This window comes from Scyliorhinus torazame, chromosome 7 (assembly GCF_047496885.1).
Source record: "Scyliorhinus torazame isolate Kashiwa2021f chromosome 7, sScyTor2.1, whole genome shotgun sequence".
In the NCBI taxonomy this organism is placed as follows: Eukaryota; Metazoa; Chordata; class Chondrichthyes; order Carcharhiniformes; family Scyliorhinidae; genus Scyliorhinus; species Scyliorhinus torazame.
This window is the reverse complement of record NC_092713.1, coordinates 206,761,955-206,784,859: the sequence shown is the minus strand read 5'-3', so window position 1 is coordinate 206,784,859 and position 22,905 is coordinate 206,761,955. Positions and strand designations below refer to the sequence as shown.

General features: G+C 45.1%; 1 protein-coding gene across 1 annotated transcript; it reads right to left on the bottom strand.

The window, feature by feature from the left end:
- Window positions 1–986: 986 nt before the first annotated feature.
- LOC140426808 (homeobox protein Nkx-6.3-like) lies at window positions 987–3,736 on the bottom strand. Its single transcript, XM_072512013.1, has 3 exons — window positions 3,322–3,736; window positions 2,242–2,432; window positions 987–1,374 (listed from the first exon to the last, which is right to left on the bottom strand). The coding sequence occupies exons 1-3, from the start codon at window positions 3,632–3,634 to the stop codon at window positions 1,207–1,209; spliced, it is 672 nt and encodes a 223-aa protein (XP_072368114.1). The 5' UTR covers window positions 3,635–3,736; the 3' UTR covers window positions 987–1,206.
- Window positions 3,737–22,905: the final 19,169 nt, after the last annotated feature.

The following is a 22,905-nucleotide window of genomic DNA, read 5'->3' as shown; positions in this document are numbered from 1 at the left end:
GGCCCGCCGCTTGCTGGGCCCCGATGAAGGATGTACAGCTCCATGCCAGTGAGGCGAGGAGGGACACCCTCTTTGTATGCCAGAGCTTAGCACAATTTTAAAGTAAGTGCAGGAGGGAAGAGACCCAAGTGAGTCAGGGGTTGGGGGAGGAGGGAGTAGTGGAGATGTCTATACACTAAGCTTTGAAGATGTCAGGACAAGGCATATTTTTTAAGCGTACCTAAAAATGAAGTATCAGACTGGTACAGCTACAACACCAGGAGAGCCTGCGTGCCAAACAGCATATGATGGACAGAGCGAAGCAATTTCACAAACTACGGATCAGATCTAAGCGCAGAAATTCTACCACATCCAGCCGTGAATGGTGGTGGACAATTAAACAACTCACTGGACGAATTTGTTTTCCCAATGAAGGGGCAGTTTAGCGTGGCCAATTCATCTACCCTGCACATCTTTGGATTGTGGGGGTTGAGACCCCTGCAGACAAGGGGAGAATATGTAAACTCCACATGTCATGATGTGGAGATGCCAGCATTGGACTGTAAGAAGTCTTACACCAGGTTAAAGTCCAACAGGTGTGTTTGGAATCACTAGCTTTTATTTGGTGACTCACCTGATGAAGGAGCTGCGCTCCAAAAGCTAGCGATTCCAAACAAACCTGTTGGACTTTAACCTGGTGTTGTAAAACTTCTTACCAAACTCCACATGGACAGCGACCCGGAGTCGTTATCAAACCCGGGTCCTCGGCGCTGTGAGGCAGTAGTGCTAACCACTGCACCACAGTGCCACTCCAGAAGTTGCTTGGAATGACACTGCACCCTGGTTATAGGATGAATACTGCTGGAGGGGGGGGGGGGGGGGGGGGGGAGGAGAGGAGGGGGTATATCTGCCAAGTCGGAGATATATACTGTCAACACATTGAAAGCCACTTAAAACCTAATGTACAGAGATAACAAAGTGTCAGTGGAAAACAAAGCACAGAGAAATCCTGAACAACAATGATTTATAAATTAAATCAATCCACATCTCCATAAAACGGAGCTCCAGCCAAACATTTACAAGGCGATCAATCTTGTTTAACAAGTCCCTTGCATGTATATAAAGCAAGTCTCTTGGATGTATAAAATCTGTTAATTTAAAGCTATTATTCATGAGTCTTTTGAGGGTGAAGTTGGTCAAAGGGAAAGCCACAGATGACAGACATTCTCATTTCTCCAGGGGGGGGTGGCTTGCCCTTTTCTCCTGGTTGCTGGGCCAGCCTGAGCGGCTGCCAGGAGAGTCCTCGCTCGGTCCCTCACATGCTGCCCGGCTGCCTCCAGGTTTTTCGGCGTCCTTCTTCCATTTGATCCGTCTGTTCTGAAACCAAACCTTCACCTAAAATAACAAAAATGAGTCAGACAAAAAAAAATCCAAGCAATCTCTGCTAACTTTCTTGGCTTGTTTTGAAGTGACAAATTTGTCCTAGGAAATCCTTCAGGCAGTATAAACACAAAGCCCAAATTTCCAATTAATCCACTTTGAAAGGGTTATTGATCGTGTTAACTTCGGGCAGCATATTGGGCAGCTTGGTGGTGCAGTACTCTCTCACGGTGCCAAGATCCCAGGTTCGATTCTGGGTCACTGTCCATGTGGAGTTTGCACATTTGCCCCGTGGTTACGCCCCCACAACCCAAAAGATGTGCAGACTTGATGGATTGGCAACACTAAATTGCCCCCGAATTGGAAAAAATGAATTGGGTACTCTTAACTTTATAAAAATTATTAAATTAAGAGTACCCGATTCATTTTTTTCCAAATTAAGGGGCAATTTAGTGTGGGCAACCCCCTACCCTGCACATCTTTGGGTTGTGGGGGCGAAGCCCACGCAAACACAGGGAGAATGTGCAAACTCCACACGGACAGTGACCCAGAGCCGGAGTCGAACCTGGGATCTCGGCGCCATGAGGCAGCAATGCTAACCAGTGCGCCACTGTGCTGCCCTGGGTAAATTATTTTTCAAAACTTCAGGCAGCATACACGCAAAGCTCTATTGGCACAATATTTCCGATTAATCCATTATTTTGAAAAGGTTATTGAGTGTTAATGTCAAAGGAATGTTATATAAATAAGTGATTAAAAAGTACATTTAAACTACATGCATTTCCACGTTGGCTGTTCACCATTTCATTCACTGATTAAATCCAGATTACCCATGTTAGATTAAGGCCAGTTCACCCACACATGTAAGATTGGCACGGTCACCTGCAGTACTGTTAGGCCCAGGACAGCAGCCAAGGTCACCCTCTGAGGGCCGACAATGTAGCGGCTTTTCCTGAACTCCCTCTCCAACACTGCGAGCTGCTCCTGAGTGAAGATAGCCCTGAAGCGCTTTAACTTGACCTCTTTGGCCGGGCTTGGAGAGAGCAGGGGAGAAGGTGAACTGCACCGCCAATCTGAAAGAAAGAATTGGAACCAAGTCAGGGACAAGGGGCAAGAGACATTCTCAGGAACGTCTGAAATCACAGAACGACCCGAACTTCAAACACTACAGCCCCTGCAAAACAAAAAAACGCCTCTTGCTCTCTGACCTACATTTAATGTCATAGAACATAGTGCAGAAGGAGGCCATTCGGCCTATTGAGTCTGCACCAACCCATTTAAGCCCTCACTTCCACCCTATCCCCGTACCCAATAACCCCTCCTATCCTTTTTTGTCATTGCCACACACCCCTCTTTCTAACCTCCTTCATTCCTAGTTTCTAAATCGACCCATTTTTTTTCCCATTATGTTAAGACATTTTTTCACTCCACTTTTAACATCCGCGGTTCAAATGGAAACAAGCCAATGGAAAGGCTTCCTCCACCTTGGGATAGAGTGGTTTTTAAATCACCGAAAGCTACTGACCGTCACTCTGGGTCCCCGGGAAACATAGCGGCAGCGACAGCTGAGTATAGAGTTGAGATTGCAAGAAAATGGAGAGAGAGAGGGAGAGAGTGAAAAAGAGAATTAAACAGACATAGAAAGCAAGAGGAAAATAGTAGAACGTATCCTAATGGAGCATGTAAACTCCTGCACCTGTAAAAAAAAAAGTCCCAATAAACTTCATAATTGGACCCAAAACAGAGACAGATCAGATTGGGTGAGCTTTGACGGAGAGTCATCCAGACTGGAAACTTTGCTCCTTTCCCGCTCCATAGATACTGCCAGACCTGCTGAGATTGTCCAGGATTTTATGGTTTTGTGTCGGAGTTAACCGGCAGTCAAGTTAAAGGAATATAATACATAACACACACACACATGTCGCCGGGAGATAGAAACTGCTATGTACTAGAAGTCCTTACCTGCACCGTACATGTTCCATCTGCTGTACCAACGTTGAGGATGGTAAGCCGGAGCCGGGGAGAGGACGGGGTAGTCCCCGGGCCCAGGGCCCCACGCAGCTCCAGGATTGACCTGAAGTGGCTGTCCGCTGCAGTCCCCGCCCTCTGGGGGAGACTTGGAGAGAAGGAACTCCACGGTGAAGGGTCGCTTCTTGGCTGGAGGCTCCTCCTGGAGCTTGGTGGAGGGAGAGGGGGGCCCAGCCCCCTGGTAAAAAGCACAGGGACCCGGCAGAAAAGCTGGGTAAAGGGCTCGCTCCGAGAACATGGGCTGCATTTTATTTCCTGAGGGCAGGGAAGATTCCCGGGCGGAAGATTCGCTCGTTTGACGTCGGAACAAGGCGAGTCTGAAGTGAATGTGTCCGTTGAGACATTCTTATACTGTCCCCTCCCCCTTGTCCCCAACCTGTGAGATGCAGAATGTCCTGAAGGCTTTTGTTCTGAGGAGTGTTGGTGAGAATCATTGATAACATTGAAGGTGGGATTAATTGAATTAAGTGTTCCAGGTAATCGCTGGCGGCAAATAGTTGAGTTTTAATGCTATAGATCCCGTATTGCGCCGACTTCTCGTTGACGGGGGGCGGGTGGTGAAATGAATAAAAAATAACTAGATTAAGTGGGATTGGGAAATTTAATTGAAATGATAGAAACCCCGACAGTGCAGAAGGAAGCCATTCCGCCCATCGAGTCTGCACCTACCCCCTGAAAGCACCCTACCATCTCCATAACCCTGCCTAATCTTTGGACACCAAGAGGCAATTTAGCATGGCCAGTCCACAGTCACCCAAGGTCAGGATTAAACCTGGGGGGGGGGGGGGGGGTGCAGCCTCACGGCGCCGAGGTCCCCCGCAGCCTCACGGCGCCGAGGTCCCCCGCAGCCTCACGGCGCCGAGGTCCCCCGCAGCCTCACGGCGCCGAGGTCCCCCGCAGCCTCACGGCGCCGAGGTCCCCCGCAGCCTCACGGCGCCGAGGTCCCCCGCAGCCTCACGGCGCCGAGGTCCCCCGCAGCCTCACGGCGCCGAGGTCCCCCGCAGCCTCACGGCGCCGAGGTCCCCCGCACCCTCACGGCGCCGAGGTCCCCCGCAGCCTCACGGCGCCGAGGTCCCAGGTTCGATCCTGGCTCTGGGTCACTGTCCGTGTGGAGTTTGTACGTTCTCCCTGTGTTTACGTGGGTTTTGCCCCCACAACCCAAAGATGTGCAGGCTGGGTAGATTGGCCACACTAAATTGCCTCTTAATTGTAAAAAATGAATTGGATACTCTAAATTTTTTTTTTAAACAGTAACCATTACATTTGTACAAGACCAAACGGTACAAACACTAATTTTGCATTGGAGAAACAGGGTACCCTCCCCTCTGTACCAACGTACGGGGAGTGGGGGTTAGGATACTCTGATTATTAAAACAGTTCACAACACAGTTGTACAAAAAACAAACAGTACAAGCACTAAACCCTGCGCTGGAGAGGCCAGATACTCTCGCCTCAGCAGCAACAGAAGGGAAAGGAAGGGGAGGAGAGAAGGGGGGTGGTGGGGAGAGAGGGGAAAGGAGGGAGGGGGGGTTGGTCAAGGGGGGCCCAATAGGGCACTGCCTGAACTATCTATGGGGGCAGAAAAATAAAAGAACCTTCAATTATGATGTTTCCAGTGGCAGACAGGCCAGTAATCAAAGGTACTGATTTGAGGTAATTGAACAAGCGGAGAGATGAGGACAATTTGGTATGCACAGCAGAGGCTGTTATGATTTCCAGTGGACTGGGCAGTGAGAATAGATTCATTATGATTTCCAAAAAGAAATTAGATAAATACTTGAAAGAGTAAACAATTGCAGTGGCCTGAAGAAAGAGCCAGGTGAATTGAATGGCTCTTCCAAAGAGCCAGTATGGGCATGATGGTCCAAATGGCTTCCTCCTGTTATGTCTAATCATATGATTCTATATTGTGAAATGTCTATACTGTGAAGTGACAATATAAACTCAATTAACAATAATTCCTTCCCTTATCTCAACAGCACAGTGGCACAGTGGTTAGCACTGCTGCATCACAGCGCCAGGGACTTGGGTTCAATTCCGGCCTTGGGTGACTGTGTGGAGTTTGCACTTTCTCCCCATGTCTGCATGGCTTTCCGCCGGGTGCTCCGGTTTCTGCCCACAGTCCAAGGATGTGCAGGTTAGTTGGATTGGCCATGCTAACTTGCCCTTTAGTGCCCAAAGATGTGCAGGTTAGGTGGGGCTATAGGGTGACAAGGATAGGGCGGGGAGTGGGCCTACCAAGGTAGGATGCTGTTTTGAAGCGTCGGTGCAGACCCAATAGGACAAATGGCCTCCTTCATTCAGCACTGTAGGGATCCTATGGAGATGATTCCTTCACTTGTGTCATCTGAGAGCAGTCACCAGGTGGGTAGTTGAGGAGAGAAATGGCTGCAATGGTGATGGTGGGGACCACACAACCCCCAGGAAAAGGGATTTGTAGTTTGATTCAAATAGCCTGAAGACGAGTTCACATGTTTAGCAGGATCTCTCACAGAATCACACTTGGATGGTGCTGTACAAACTGGAGAGTTCAATCAGTCAGATTTGGTGGCATACCAGCTTGTGCAGACAGGTGCGTGCCCTTCAAAGCACAGCCAGTGAGCCAGGTCATGTATGAAGCAGCCTTGGAGCATTCGAAGTGTCTCTGAAACTGTACTGTTTGCTTTCATCTGACAGTGAGAATATGGTATATTATGTACATTTGGTGAGCACAGTGCAAAGCAGATTGACAATCAATTCATCACATTAATCACTAAGAAGTTGCCTCCACACAAGCACAGCTTTTTAACGTTTCATCAAATATGTGGAAATTGTTCAATCAGCATTGATTAAAGTTTTAAATTTTTTTTTTACCAGGATCCTTGCTATTTTCCTGATGGAACTGACTGGCACTGGATTAGGATTTCACAGGTGCATTCTATCTCCTGGAACCTCAGCATGAGATCCTGGACTATGAGTGATGAAAGGCCACTTAATTGTGAATGGTTACAGAAACAGAGAAACTAGGAGCAGGAGAAGGCCATTTGGCCCTTTGAGCCTGCTCCACCATTCAATACAATCATGGCTGATCATCTATCTCAATGGCATATTCTCACTCTCTCCATACCCCTTGATGCCTTCAGTGTCTAGAAATCAAACTGTTTATTTCTTATGTATATTCAACCTTCTGTGGTTGAGAATTCCACAGGTTCATCACCCTCTGAGTGAAGAAATGTCTCCCCATCTCAGCCCTAAATAGTTTACCCCATATCCTGAGACTGTGACCCCTTGTTCGAGAGACCTCAACCAGGGGAAACAACATCCCTGCATCTGGTCTGTCCAACCCTGTCAGAATTTTATGTTTCTATGAGATCCCCCCCTCATAATTCTAAACTGCGATGAATACTGGCTTAGGCAACTCCTGCCATTCCCGGAATCAGTCTGGTGAACCTTTGCTGCATTCCTTCTCTGGCAAGTATATCCTTAGATAAGGAAACCAAATCTGGACACAATAAGGTGTGGTCTCACAATTTAAATAAACATCATCCTACTTTTCCTACCAGTCACGGTGCCGAGGACCCGGGTTCGATCCCTGCCCTGGGTTACTGTCCGTACGGAGTTTGCACATTCTCCCCGTGTTTGCGTGGGTCTCACCCCCACAACCCAAAAGATGTGCAGGCTAGGTGGATTGGCCACACTAAATTGCCCCCGAATTGGAAAAAAAATTGGATACACCAGAGTGAATAAGTTCACACTTATCCACGTTATACTGCATCTGCCATGTATTTGCCCACTCAATTTTCTAAATCCCCTTGCAGCCCCTTAACATCCTCCTCATCGCTCACATGCCCACCAAGTTTTGTGCTATCAGCAAACTTGGAAATATCACTTTTGGTTCCCTCATCCAAATCATTGATGTATATTGTGGATAGGTGGGGCCCAAGCACTGCAGAACCGCACTAGTCACCACCTGTCGCTCCAAAAAAGACCCATTTATTCCCATTGTCTGTTTCCTGTCTGCTAACCAATTCTCAATCCATGCCAATGTATTACCCCCAATCCCATGTGCTTGAATTTTGTACATTAATCTCTTATGTGGGACTTTGTCAAAAGCTTTCTGAAAATCCAAATACACCATATCCATTGGTTCAGTTTAATCTATTCTACTAGCTATGCCCTCAAAAAAAAACTCCAGTAGGTTTTTCAAACCTGATTTCCCTTCAATAAATCCATGTTGACTTTGTCTAATCCCTTTGAACTTTTCTAAGTGTCCTGTTAATAGACTCTAGCATTTTCCCTACTACTGATGTCAGGCCAACAGGTCTGTAATTACCTGTTTTTTTCCTTTTTTAAATAATGGGGTTACATTTGCTTCCCTCCAATCTGCTGGGGCTGTTCCAGAAATTGCAGAATTTTGGAAGATGACAACCAAAACATCCATTTTTCATTTAGTACCCTGGGATATATATTATCAGATCCTTGGCATTGATCGGCTTTCATTAATTTCTCCGGCACTATTTATTTTACTGATACTAATTTCCTTCAATTTCTCCTTCTCACTAGACCTTTGGTTCCTTTGCATTTCCGGGAAGTTATTTGTGACTTATTTTGCGATGACAGAAAAAAGTACCCCATTTGGAGTATTGCGAGGAGTTTTGGGCCCCGTAACCAGGGAAGGATGTGCTGGCCTTGGAAAGGGTCCAGAGGAGGTTCACAAGAATGATCCCTGGAATGAAGAGCTTATCATATGAGGAGTGGTTGAGGACTCTGGGTCTGTACTCGGAGTTTAGAAGGATGAGGGAGGATCTTATTGAAACTTACAGGATACTGAAAGGCCTAGATAGAGTGGACGTGGAGAGGATATTTCCACTTGTAGGTAAAACTGTACAGCCTCAGACTGAAGGGACGATCCTTTAAAATTGAGATGAGGAGGAATTTCTTCAGCCAGAGCGTGGTGAATCTGTGGAACTCTTTGCCGCAGAAGGCTGTGGTGGCCAAATCACTTTAAGACAGAGATAGATAGGTTCTTGATTAACAGGGGGATAAGGGGTTATGGATAAAAGGCAGGGGGGGGGTTAAGATGAGAAACTTATCAGCCATGATTGAATGGCGGAGAAGACTCGATGGGCCGAATGGGCTAATTCTGCTCCTATGTCTTATGGTCTTATAGTCTTAATTGCTACGCCATTTCCTTGTTGTCCATTACAACTTCTCTCATTTCAGACTGGAAGGAATGTTCATTTGTCTTCACTCATCTTTTTGTTTTTGCATCCGCTTTTATGTTCCTTGCATGTTTACTCTCTCCCCATTTTTCCTCTTTTCATCAATCTCTTGGTCCTCCTTTGCAGAATTCTAAACTGCTCCCAATCCTTGCTATATTTTCCAGCAAGTTTATATGACTCCTCTTTCGTTCTAATGTTATTCTTAATTTTGTTTGTTAGCCATGGTTAGACCACTATTTCAATTGGTGTTTTTGTACCAGAAAGGAATGTAAACTGTTGCAGTTGTTGCAACACCCTGGGCTCATGCGCGGTGAATTCTAGCCCCACTTGACCCGGAGCAACAACACAATTGAAATTAGATTTTATATCAATACCCTTGGTTTTGGATGTGTTAAATTGACTAGTCACCAGGTTTGTAAAAAGCAGCCTTTTAAAAAAATAAATTTAGAGTACCCAATTGTTTTTCCAATTAAGGGGCAATTTAGCATAACCAATCCACCTGCCCTGCACATCTTTGGGTTGTGGGGGTGAAGCCCACGCAGACACGGGGAGAAATTGCAGACTCCACACCAACAGTGACCCGGGGCCAGGATCGAACCTAGGACCCCGGCGCCATGAGGCAGCAGTGCTATCCACTGTGCCACAGTGCTGCCCTATGTGCAAATCTTTTTAAGACGGGAATCACAGGATCAGGAACAGTAATCCTATCTGGTTCTCCCCTATTCCCTATTCAAGCATTTGCTGAGGCCCCTAATATTGCTATTCCTGCTGCGATACTAGCTGAGATCAGCAAAGACTGGTTCCACCAGCTCCCTGGTCCTCATGGTTTATCCTTTCAATGGCTTAACCATAAAAGAACTACAGACAATTTACAACAGGAATCAGGATGAAGACACTGGTCAGGAGCAGGAACCCTGGTTCCTTTTTTTCCAATATTGCAGCCTGGAACTGAGATTCCCTTGCCGGGAATACAACCTTGGAACATCCTGGCCTGAGTGTCTCAGCTGCACATGGGGTGATGTGTGTCGTCACTCAGCCCATGGCTGATTTTTCTTCACAGGAATAGACTTGTCCGGGCCTGTCGGCAGGCTCAGACAGTGAGATCGTCTGTGGCTGGACTCTGCTAGGTTAATACATTAGCATTTGAATAGTCCGAATGAAGTGAATTAGACTACAGAATTATCAACTACTTTTATATTGCTGTCACTTTAATTGGATTCTCAGATTCTGGCAAAGATGAACTGACTCAACATTTAAGCTGCTAATTCCACTGCTCACCCCCACCACCCCTCACCTCATGCCCCCTGCTGCCCCCCCCCTCGCCCCTCCACCATACCCCAGTAAATGCAATGGCTCTTTGCGAAGCAGATTCGTAAGTGCTGACTAACCTCTGGTAGTTATCCAAGCAACTGCTCTTTCTCTGTTACCGAGTGTTGACAAGTTATGCTGTTGAGCCCAAATTTGTCCTTGCCCGACATCCCAGCCAGGCATCTTTCCAGCTGTTTCATCTTCTTGGGCAGTCCCTCAGGGTCGAGAATGACTTGCTTCCATTCCAAGGAGGTTGGTTCTACAGTGGCCGAATAGTCCAACCTTCGATCGGCAGACTCTGCCCCAGGTTTGGCAGGTGGTGTTTGATGAGTGGGTGTGTGGGAATCTCTGGATTCTGCGCTCTCCTTCCGTTGTATACGCTTGGCCTCCGCGTGTTCCACCCTGTGGCGCTCGAGGTGATTGCTGCCTTTGCGGATGCTTCTTCTCCAGTTTGTGCGTTCTACGGCAAGTGATTCCCAACTGGATGATATCGATAGGGGGTGCCAAGGATACCTTATTAAATCTTTCTCAAAAAAATACACTTTATTCATAAAATTTGTAGAAGTACATTACAGTGGCGTGTTAACACAGTGGTTAGCACTGCTGCCACATGTCGATGGGGATTTTGCATTTATTTAGGGAGGCTTTCAGAGTGTCCTTTTTAACTTTGCTACAAAGTGTCCTTGCAGTGTTTCCTCTGCCCTCCTAGTGATCGCCTAATATTCCTGCCCCTAACTACACAAATCTGCTCATCAAGATGAGGGCGACATTGGAAATGTTTCCCCTCCTGCTTATCTAGAGGTTTGTATATTGCGTACCTATGGATCCGGTCCATTTTCAATCTCCGGATAGAGCAGAGGATGGCTTGGGCGACACAGTGGCGCAGTGGTTAGCACTGCTGCCTCATGGCCCCGAGGACCCAGGTTCGATCCTCGCCCCGGGTCACTGTCCATGTGGGGTTTGCACATTCTCCTCATGTCTGCATGTGTCTCACCCCCACAACCCAAAGATGTGCAGATTAGATGAATTGGCCACGCTAAATTACCCCTTAATTGGAAATTTTGTTTAAAAAGCAGAAGGTGGCTCGGGTGATTGCCAGCATAGGAGTGAGGTATGCACCAAACTTGGACTACACAGAGTAGGGTTTTCAAACTACGGATGGGCCAAGGGCTGGTATTGGTGAGGTCAGTGAACGATTGGTCGTGGAGTTCCAAATCACGTGAGCGGCTTTAAAATTCAGAATTTAAGGGCAGCACAGTGGCGCAGTGGTTAGCACTTCTGCCTCACGGTGCCAAGGTCCCAGGTTTGATCCCAGCCCTGGGTCACTGGGAATGCCGGCCGCGACTGGCTTGTTAAAAATAAATTTAGATTACCCAATTATATATTTCCAGTTAAGGGGCAATTTAGCATGGTCATTCCAACTACCCTGCACATCTTTGGGTTATGGAGATGAGACCCACGCAGGACACGGGGAGAATGTGCAAACCCCACACAGACAGCGAGCCGGGGCTGGATCGAATGCAGGTTCTCAGCACCGTGAGGCAGCAGGGCTAACCACTGCACCACCGTGCCGCCCTCGTGACCTGCTTTTTAAATGGAACAATGTAGTTTTCCACCCTGAAGCGGCAGTAGAGAGCAGGTCATGCACCTGGTATGTCTTTTTTTTTAAATTTGGAGTACCCAATTATTTTTTTTCCAATTAAGGGGCAACGTAGCGTGGCCAATCCACCTAGCCTGCACACCTTTGGTTTGTGGAGGTGAAACCCAAGCAAACACAAGAAGAATGTGCAAACTGCAGACAGACAGTGAACCCGGCATGTACACTGATGTCACGCACCATGTACGTTGGTGCCTTTGGCACAAAATCACGCAGGAAGGATTCCTCCATTTTCTCGCTGCGAGCAAGCAAGGCAACAGAACTGTTGATGTATCTGAAGAACTGAAGATAGTTTTAAACAAAGAAAAAATGATATTGGGAACAAAACTTCATAAAGATTATTTTTTGAGATGTGTTATATGCAGGTAAATACAGGCAAATGAGAGTTTAAAACCCTCTGTCATGTGAGAGTACCTTTAAGACATGGATGTTTAAAGAATGTACCTTTAAGAAAACAGTGATGTCAGAGAGTGGGTGGAGCTGAGGTCAGGTCAGCCATTTTGCAGTTTAGTTTTAAGGTTTTGGAGGAAAAGAGCTGGGTGTGTGTTTGTGTTTTGCAGTGAGCTGGATCTCTGCCATGAAAGACGATCTTTGGATCATTTGGGTGATTTAAACTCATAATTGTAAAGCCTTTAACCTGATGTGATTCTGTTTAAAGGCATTAAGTCTCTTGGAAGTTTGAAGGAACATTTTAAGGAGTTATTTACTTTTGCAATATTTTCTGAGTTATCTTTGAAGTAAGGGGGGTTAAGAGATCCAATGTTTATTTAAGATGTTAAGTTGAGTTCATGGAATAAACAGTGTTTTGTGTTTAAAAACCCACATGTCCATAATTGTAATCCCACATCTAGGGGAAAAGCCGTGTGCTAGGAAAAGCAACAAATCCATTAAAGGGAGAGGTTGGTTGAACTCCATGATACATTTTGGGGTTTGAAAACGCCTCGCCCATAAAAATTGGGGGCTCGAGGGGGATAAAAGTCTATCTATTGGATTGGCTTTTGTGAACTTAAAGACAATGAAGGATTGTTGCTTTTCCAGTGTGGTATTTTAGTTTAAGTGGGGAGAGTGTTGTGAACAATGGCTCTTTCAGAGGCTCAGAAGTTTTTGGGGGTGGAGAATGTCACATGTAGTACTTTACGGACAGAAACGAAAAGCAGACTGTTAGATTTGGCAAGAACATTGCAGTTCTCATTACCTGATAAAATGCGAAAAGATGAGGTAATTATGGCGGTGGTTAAGCATTTAAAGTTGCCTGAGATAGAGTTTGACTCATTGGAAATGGCAAAAATTCAGTTGCAAATTAAACAAATGGAACATGAGAAAGAATTAAAGCGGCTTGAATATGAGAGTGAGAGAGAGGAAAAAGAAAGAGAAAGAGAGAGAGAGGGGAAAAAAAGGAGAACGAGAGAGAAGAAAGAGAAAAGGAGAGAGAAGAAAGGAGAAAAGAAAGAATAGCCCTAGCAAAACAAAAAGAAAAAAAAGAGAGATACAGATCAGGGAAAAAGATAAAGAGAGGGAGTTTGAACTTCAGAAAATGGCCATGAAACATGACAATCAGTTAAAATTGGCAGACGTAAAGGGAAACGTACAGTTGGATGATAGTGATGAGGATAGTGAGAAAGAGCGTCATAGTCGAAAGCTTGGTGGGAATCTATTTAAATATGTCCAAGCATTGCCAAGGTTTGACGAGAAGGAAGTGGAAGCCTTTTTCATTTCATTTGAGAAGGTAACTAAACAAATGAAATGGCCACAGGACATGTGAGTGTTACTGATTCAAACAACGCTGGTAGGTACAGCTAGTGAAGTGTTTGCATCACTACCAGAGGAGGTATGTGCAACGTATGAGGGGAAGAAATCCATCTTAAGTGCATACGAGCTAGTGCCTGAAGCTTACAACAAAGGTTTAGAAATTTAAGGAAATAATTTGGTCAAACATACTTGGAGTTTGAAAGGCTCAAACAGAGTAATTGTGATAGGTGGATAAGGGCTTTGAAAATAGACCAAACGTATGAAGCTCTCAGAGAAATTATACTTTTGGAGGAGTTTAAAAATTCAATTCCTGATGTAGTGAGAACTCATGTGGAAGAACAGAGGGTTAAAACTGCGACATTAGCAGCGGAAATGGCAGATGATTATGAATTAGTTCATAAATCAAAGATTGGTTTCTAACATCAGTTTCAGCCGGTGAGGGATAGAAACTGGGGACATGAGAAATACTCAAGTGGTAAAGGTAAAGATGATCTGATGGGAGACAATAAAGAGAGTGTACCTCAGATTAAAAAAGAAATCCAGGAGGGTGGAAAAGAAGTGAAAAGTTTCAAATGTTTTCATTGTAATAAACTAGGCCATGTAAAGTCACAGTGTTGGTGGTTGAAGAAAAGCACTGGGAAGGCTGATGTGGTAAAACAAGATAAGAAAGTGGGGTTTGTTAGAGTGGTAAAGGAAAGCCCAAGGGAAGCGAAGGAGCTGCAAATGATTGTACAGCCTGTTCAAGAAGTAATTGTTAAGAAGGTGCCAGATGTCTTTAAAGAATTTACTTGTGTGGGTAAAGTTTACTCATGTGTATCAGGAGGAGCAGGTAAAGAAGTCACAATTTTAAGAGATATAGGAGCTAGTCAATATTTAATGGTTAGAGATGAGGAATTATGTAGTTTGGGAAAAATGTTGCTGGAAAAGGTGGTGATATGTGCAATTCAGGGTGAGGAGTACTGTTCCATTATATAAGGTAAGGTTGGAAAGTCCAGTGAAGACTGGTGAAGTGGTAGTAGGAGTAATAGATAAACTATCTTGTCCAGGAATACAGTTTATCTTGGGTAATGATATAGCTGGATCGCAGGTGGGAGTGATGCCTACTGTGGTTGATAAGCCAGTGGAAAATCAGACAACTGAAGTGTTGAAGGACGAATATCCTGGCATTTTTCCGGATTGTGTAGTAACAAGGTCGCAAAGTCACAAGTTAAGACAAGAGGAGAAATCAAAGAGTGAAGATGAAGTTGAAGTGCAATTATCAGAAACGATTTTTGATCAGATGGTTGAAAAAGAACAAGAACAGGTGGAGGATGAGGCAGATATTTTTAGTTCATGAAAATTGGCGGAGTTACAACAGAAAGATGTAGAAATAAAACGGATATATCAGAAAGCATATACGGAAGAGGAAGCTGAGAGTATACCAGAGTGTTATTACCGTAAAAATTATGTCTTGATGAGAAAATGGAGACCTGTACATATGCAGGCGGATGAAAAGTGGGCAGAAGTTCATCAAGTAATATTGCTGGTATGGTATAGAAAGGAGGTGTTGCGAGTTGCACATGAGGTACCAGTGGGAGGTCATTTGGGAATAAGGAAAACTCAAGCTAAAATCCAGAAACATTTTTATTGGCCTGGACTACATAAAGATGTAGTTACATTTTGTCAATCATGTCACACATGTCACGTGATAGGGAAACCTCAAGCAGTGATAAAACCAGCACCCTTAATACCCATTCCAGCAGTTTAGGAACCTTTTACAAGGGTCCAAATCGATTGTGTAGGACCGCTTCCTAAAACAAAAAGTGGGAATCAATATCTTTTGACTGTAATGGATGTGTCTACTAGGTTTCCAGAGGCCATTCCAGTACGTAATATTACAGCTAAAAGGATTGTGGAGGAGTTACTTAAATCCTTTACTAGATATGGACTACCCACAGAAATTCAATCGGATCAAGGAACAAATTTAACTTCAAAGTTATTCAAAAAAGTTATGGATAGCTTAGGAATAAAACAATTTAAATCAACTGCGTACTATACAGAATCGCAGGGAGCGTTAGAAAGGTGGCATCAGACATTAAAGACAATGTTGAGGGCGTATTGTCAAGATTATCCCGAGGATTGGGATAAAGGAATTCCATTCGTATTGTTTGCAATTAGGGATGCACCTAATGAGTCTACCAAATTTAGTCCTTTTGAACTAATTTTTGGTCATGAGGTAAGAGGACCACTTAAATTGATTAAAGAAAAATTGGTGGGTGAGAAATCGGAAATTACACTATTGGATTACATGTCAAATTTTAGGGAACGATTAAATAGAGCAGGTGAATTGGCTAGACAACATTTGAAAGTTGCACGAAATGTGATGAAACGGGTAGCGGACAAGAAATCCAAAGTTTGTGGTTTTGCCAGTGGGGATAAAGTTTTAGTGTTGTTACCAGTGGTAATTTGCCAGTGGGGATAAAGTTTTAGTGTTGTTCCCAGTGGTAGGGGAGCCTTTAAAAGCTAGGTTTTGTGGACCGTATCAGATTGAAAGGAAATTAAGTGAGGTGAATTATGTTGTCAAAACACCAGACAGAAGGAAGACTCACCGAGTGTGTCATGTGAATATGCTTAAAAGACACTTTGAAAGGGAAGGAGAGAAAAAGGAGATTTTAATGATTCTAACTCTAAGTGACGAACCAAATCCAGATGACTGTGAATTTGACATACCTCAAATTAAATTGGAAAATGAGGATGTTCTTAAAAATTGGGATGAATTGTTAAGTTACCTTCCAGAGGAAAATTGAACTGACATGGAAGAGTTATTGTTATCACATGGGCAAGTTTGTAGAGATAAATTGGGAAGTACTAAAATGGCTATACATGATGTAGATGTGGGCAATGCTGTCCCTATCAAACAACATCCATATGGACTTAATCCTTTAAAATTGGCACAGGTTAACAGAGAGATTGAGAGTATGCTGAAGAGTGGCATAAATGAAGTGGGTTTCAGCCAATGGAGCTCACCCATAGTGATGGTACCTAAACCAGATGGTACCCAACGGTTGTGTGTGGACTGTAGAAAGGTGAATGCAGTTACAAGAACGGACTCTTATCCTATCCCGCCATTGAAGGATTGCATGAAGAAAGTGGGACAATCTGCTTTTATTTCCAACTTCCAGATATGGAAAGAACATTTAAAACATCGTATGGAGTTCGTCGATCGACTTCAGGAGGCGGGTTTGATGATGAATCTAGCCGAAAGTGAATTTGGAGAAGTCCAAATCACTTTCCTTGCGGTGTATCTGTTATACTCAAGACGAAGGGAAATAATGCGATTTCTTAGCATGAGTGGATTTGGTCGAACAGTTGTGCAAATGTTTTGTGGCGTGATTACTCCACTAATGGAATTGCTGAACAAACTTAAATAAATTCAATGGACAGCGGACTTTCAACAGGCATTTGACTGCCTGAAAGCTGTGACGACCAATGCTCCTCTATTGGAGAATTGCAAGGGACTCTGTGGTCAGATTGAACTAAATTATCTGATTCTGAAGAGAAATGCCGAGGAGTAGAGGAATGGATGGATTGTGCAGAGACTTTGTTCAAAGAGACTGTCAATCGAGAAGGATTTTGGATGCAGGAAAAAGAACAAAGAAAAATGGACTATATTATTATACCTGTTTGCATGTGTTGTTTTTTTTAAAAAACGAAAAGGGATATTTACTGTGTACGTTACTTAGTGGATGGCTTTGATGGTTTTTTTTTTCTTGGTGGGAGGTGGCGTTGATTGAGTACATGGCGTTGATGGGTTTTTTTTTCTTGGTGGGAGGTGTCATGTGAGAGTACCTTTAAGACATGGCTGTTTAAGCAATGTACCTTTAAGAAAACAGTGATGTCAGAGAGTGGGTGGAGCTGAGGTCAGGTCAGCCATTTTGCAGTTTAGTTTTAAGGTTTTGGAGAAAAAGAGCTGGGTGAGTGTCTGTGTTTTGCAGTGAGCTGGATCTCTGCCATGAAAGACTATCTTTGGATCATTTGGGTGATTTAAACTCATAATTGTAAAGCCTTTAACCTGATGTGATTCTGCTTAAAGGCGTTAAGTCTCTTGGAAGTGTGAAGGAACATTTTAAGGAGTTATTTACTTTTACAATATTTTCTGAGTTATCTTTGAAGTAAGGGGGGTTAAGAGATCCAATGTTTATTTAAGATGTTAAGTTGAGTTCATGGAATAAACAGTGTTTTGTGTTTAAAAACCCACATGTCCATAATTGTAATCCCACACCTAGGGAAAAAGCCGTGTGCTAGGAAAAGCAACAAATCCATTAAAGGGAGAGGTTGGTTGAACTCCATGATACATTTTGGGGTTCTGAAAACGCCTCGGCCATAACACTTCAAAACTTCAAAGGCATATTGGGGCTGCTGTAGCCACCTGAGTTGGCCAAGTCCCGATTTAAAATGGAGAACAGCAAAGGCTGAAGAGAAATTCAGCCAACAAAGGCAGAAACTAGCAGGTGCAGGTTACTGTGTATTAAACTCTGCAAAAGCCCAGACAGAATTGTTACCAGCGACCATCGGCATAATAATGTAGCAGCCATCTACATACTAATGAGCAATCCCCGGGAACAATCAAAACATTTGGGATTAACAAAGCCAAGCCAGACTCCCCGGCGCCAGCAGGAGCCAACACAAAAGAGGTTAACGGCCACCTCAAGACCGCCCATCGATCAGAGAACCGCTCCAGTATTGGAGAAATCGAACCAAGCGACTGGAACGAAGTCCAATCACTTGGAACCAGGTACAGGAAATGCCCCGAAAGGCGGGAAGCCCCTGGGGACTATAAAATTAAGCCCCCAAGTTCAAATCGTTCTTCTTGACCGGGTCACTCATCAGCGCGAACCAACCCTTGACAGTGACCTGTTCAACTGCCGCCGATATCCAGTAAGTCTTTCGTCAACGCTCGCTACGAGATAGGCGCTCCTAGCTACCAATCCATACCAACTTCGAATCCCGCAGACTCAGAACCCGAACGAAAGGCCATTTGTTCCCCTGAAGTGGTGGGCCAGTCCGAAGCTAAGCATAGACCTGTTAGTTGTAGAAGTAGCTTAGAAGTAGAATTTATGCATGAGTAGCGATTACAGTGTACAATAAATGTGCTTCGATTTGAATCTTACTAATTGGTGTATTGAGTTATTGATCATTACTTGAACTTGAACCTCGTGGCGGTATCATAAAGATACCTGGCGACGCGAGAGCAAAGGTTATAAAACAGAGCCAATTGAACCAACCGAAAGTTAGCAACATATTACTGGCGACATCTGACGGGACCCGAACTAGAACTGGCTTCACCACTCTGGGAGAACCCAAAAATGTGAATTAGAGATCTAATTGGGAACAGAAAACCACAAGTGTTCAAGCAGTTCTGATCAATCCTCATAATTCGGAAGTGTGTGTATGCATGCGTAACTAACAGGGCGATAAGGTAATACTGATAGATTTTTTGTTGCGACAAAACTGTCAGGAGTTTTTATTCCGGAAAATAGCGAAAGCCGTACCCGTAATTACAGCACCGCCTTAGTCCACCTTGTTCCAAATTTAAAGAAGCATTCAGATAGGAAAGATGGCAATGCAACGCCTCATGAACCCCGAGGAATTTGCGGTCGCAGCGACCAGCAGCAGTAGAGTAGGACAATGTCCCGTATGGGAAGAAGAAATCAGGAAGTACCTCAAAGGGAAAGGATGGCCCCTTTGGAGCGAATTCTGTAACGACGAGGAAACAGGTCCCGGGAGTATAGGACATACTTGGTGGGAGAACCAGAGCGAGATTCACAAGAAGAGCTGAGGAAAAGCTCGCAAGCCGATGGCAAACGTGTCCTGCTTGGCACAATTGCGAGGCACAGAGGAGGTCATTAGGATGCTCCGGAAAGTCGTAGAAGGCATACATCGAATGAGCAAGGTCGATGTCAATGAGGTAGAAAGAGAGAACTTAGAGTTGAGGAGGAAGTTGGCAGCAAAAGACGGAGAGGTGGATGATGCCAAGTGGGCACACCAGTCTTGTCTGGCGCAACGTGCAGTCCTGGTACGAGAAGAAACCGAGAAGCAGGTAGAAGCATTGCAGAGGCAGTGTATTGACCTGAAGGCAGCGTTAAGAGCACTCCATGCTGCCACCACGGAGCAAAGACAAAGCTCACTAGACCACGCAAACTGCCGGAAGCAGATTGCAGAGCTGCAATCTCTGCTTTCAGTTCAAAAAGGATTCCAGGAAACCTTTGGAGCAAAGTTAGATGAGGAAGATGGCCCTGATTGGGAAGAATTAAACGAGACAGCGCAGAGGTATGTTCAGGGAACATGTGCTCAGGGAAAGCCCCAAAAGAGGACAGCGCCCCAACCCCCCACAGAGCAGATAGTTCAGGCTCCAATGAACCCTGTAACCAACCACCGCACAGCCACATTGGACGATACGGAATTTCTGTACATCACTCCCTTAATAGTGACCCAATTACGGGACGCATGCGAGAAAATCACACCGTTCCTCCCCACCTCAGACCCCCACCACGTCTTTGCCAGAGTAAAGCAGCAGGCGACCATGTACGGCCTGGATGAGCGAGAGCACGTAAAGCTCACAGTTTTGAGTCTAGACCCTTCGGTCGTAGCAGCCCTTCCCGACCCACAGAATGTAGGAGGAGGCACCCTTGCAGAAATGCATACTGCGGTCCTAGACGCGATCGGGTATAACCGGGGTGACCCTGTAGATTGCCTCAATAAATGCAGGCAAAAGAAAACCGAGCACCCCACAGTGTTTGCTGGACGCCTGTGGATCCATTTTGCAGCAGTTTTTGGAGACTTAGACCGTGCCCATTTGTCCCCATACAACATGGCCAAATGGACCCGCACCCTTATCTCCCGTGCCACAGAAACAGGACAAAAAGCTTGTGCGAATTATGATCCCTCAGAGGAGGCTCACAATGAGAAATGGGTCGTAAAAAGATTGTCCCGCACCTGGGAGCAGTCTGTACAAAACAAACCCGCAGTTAGAAATCCCGAAGAAAAGCAGGCAGAAGCAGACATCCAAGCAGTAAAATTACACCAGAACCCCGCATGGGTAAATGAAGGAAAGAACAGCCCCCCACAAAAGTCACAGGAATGTTACAACTGTGGACAGTTGGGACACTTTGCAAGAGAGTGCAATGGCCCACGAAAGCCACAGAGAGCCCAGCAGATGGGCACTCTAAGTAAGAATAAGACAGAGCCCATACATAATGTGAGCACCCGTTCAGATCAGACGGACCTGAACGGAACGGACTGACTGTATTCAGGCTCGCCCAGTTGGGTCTGCGACACCCTTTGGGATAGGTCCGGACGACCGGTAGTTGAAGCAAGAATTTGGGGACAGCCCATCGAATTTCTATGGGACACAGGAGGGTCCTGCACCACAATAAATTCCTCCACCATGTTCCAAAAGGACACGTGGCCCACTACAGCCACCATCACCCTCAGCGGCTTTACAGGCCACTCACAGCAGGGACACATCACAGCTCCTGTACCCATTCAAATCGGCAACATCACCACCAAGCACCCTGTAGTCTTAGTCGATCTACCCCACACAGCAGAACACATTTTGGGAATTGATTTTATCAATTCCCACAACCTATCCTTTGATCCAGTCAACCAATGTGTCTGCAAAATGGCAAAATCTGCAAGAGCCCCCACAACGCTCACAATAGAGGAATATGCCAACAAAATTACGCACCTCATTTCGGAAAGTTTGGTTCAAAAAGTTTTGTTTTGTTTCCGGTAACCCTTAGGTTGCCAACCCTCTGCTATTTACATCCTCAAACATTTGGATGGTAAACCGCACAGTCTGCGAGACTGCTCGCACTGGTTCAGTATTTCTAAGTGTGTCTTGTCCTGAAATCCCGTTTTTGAAAAAACAAATGAGGGAGTCACACATAGTGACTAATTATAAAGGGAGTAATTGGCACTAAAGGACAGACAGGCTATCATACGAGATATTAAACCAAGATAGTAACAGACACTATGCTTGATCACACAGAACTCCAGAAGCTCCAGGACCAGAGAAGAGAAGAGAAGTGAAAGAAGAAGAACCATGAGGACATCCTCCGCGTGGTTCATCGTTACAATGGACATTTAGTGGCGTACAAACGCGAAACCCCTGACCTCAACCCCCCCCCCCCCCCCCCCAGCCGTTAATGATTCAGTTCCCCACAGTACCCAGAGCCCAATCACAAGCAACACCACACCATCTTGGTGTGCCAGGTTTATAACCTGGTACTCCCTGTCCTATTTGATAGAATCCCTATTGGTATTGGCGATACTCTGCTGCATCGTGCAGACTATTCGTCTGAGAAAATGGAGGAGAGCCTACCGCGCTCGCACCCCAGTATATAGGATAAGATCCCCTATTTTCGGATATGACCAGACCCCCGACCCCCGCGATCTATAATAAAGAGCATTCGTTTGCGATTTGTTGTAAATAAAGAAATGTTCATGAGCAATTGTACAATCCTGAGCTTGACTGCCAAGCCAGAAAAATGTGTATAAAACTGCTATGATTTTGTTTGTATGGTTTAGGAAGTTAGTGTGATGAAATGTTTGAGTGAGTGTAGATTATTAAGGGTAGTTAGAGGTTCCCATTTTCTTGTTTTGTAATGCATGTCCCTGTTTGACATAGCGCCCCTCAGAATTGTCAGTTAAAATTTTTTTGCATTGTTATGGTCAGTGTAGAGGCCATAGAAGAGTGCTCGCCGGGTCAGGGAATGAAAAACAACACAATTATGTGATCCTTCACGCTTCACATTAGGATCACAAGGAAGAAGTATAGCCACCTGAGTTGGCCAAGTCCCGATTTAAAATGGAGAACAGCAAAGGCTGAAGGGAAATTCAGCCAACACAGGCAGAAACTGGCAGGTGCAAGTTACTGTGTATTAAACTCTGCAAAAAGACAACATCGATACCAGCGACCATCGGCATAATAATGTAGCAGCCATCTACATACTAATGAGCAATCCCTGGGAACAATCGAAACATTTGGGATAAACAAAGCCAAGCCAGACTCCCCGACGCCAGCAGGAGCCAACACAAAAGAGGTTAACGGACACCTCAAGACCGCCCATCGATCAGAGAACTGCTCCAGTATTGGAGAAATCGAACCAAGCGATGGAGTCCAATCACTTGGAACCAGGTACATGAAATGCCCCGAAAGGCGGGAAGCCCCTGGGGACTATAAAATTAAGCCCCCAAGTTCAAATCGTTCTTCTTGACCGGGTCACTCATCAGCGCGAACCAACCCTTGACAGTGACCGGTTCAACTGCCGCCAATATCCAGTAAGTCTTAAGTCAACGCTCGCTACGAGATAGGCGCTCCTAGCTACCAGTCCGTACCAACTTCGAATCCCGCAGACTCAGAACCCGAACGAAAGTCCATTTGTTCCCCTGACCTGGTGGGCCAGTCCGAAGCTAAGTAATAGCCTGTTAGTTGTAGAAGTAGCTCAGAAGTAGAATTTATGCATGAGGTGCGATTACTGTGTATAATAAATGTGCTTTGATTTGAATCTTACTAATCGGTGTATTGAGTTATTGATCATTACTTGAACTTGAACCTCATGG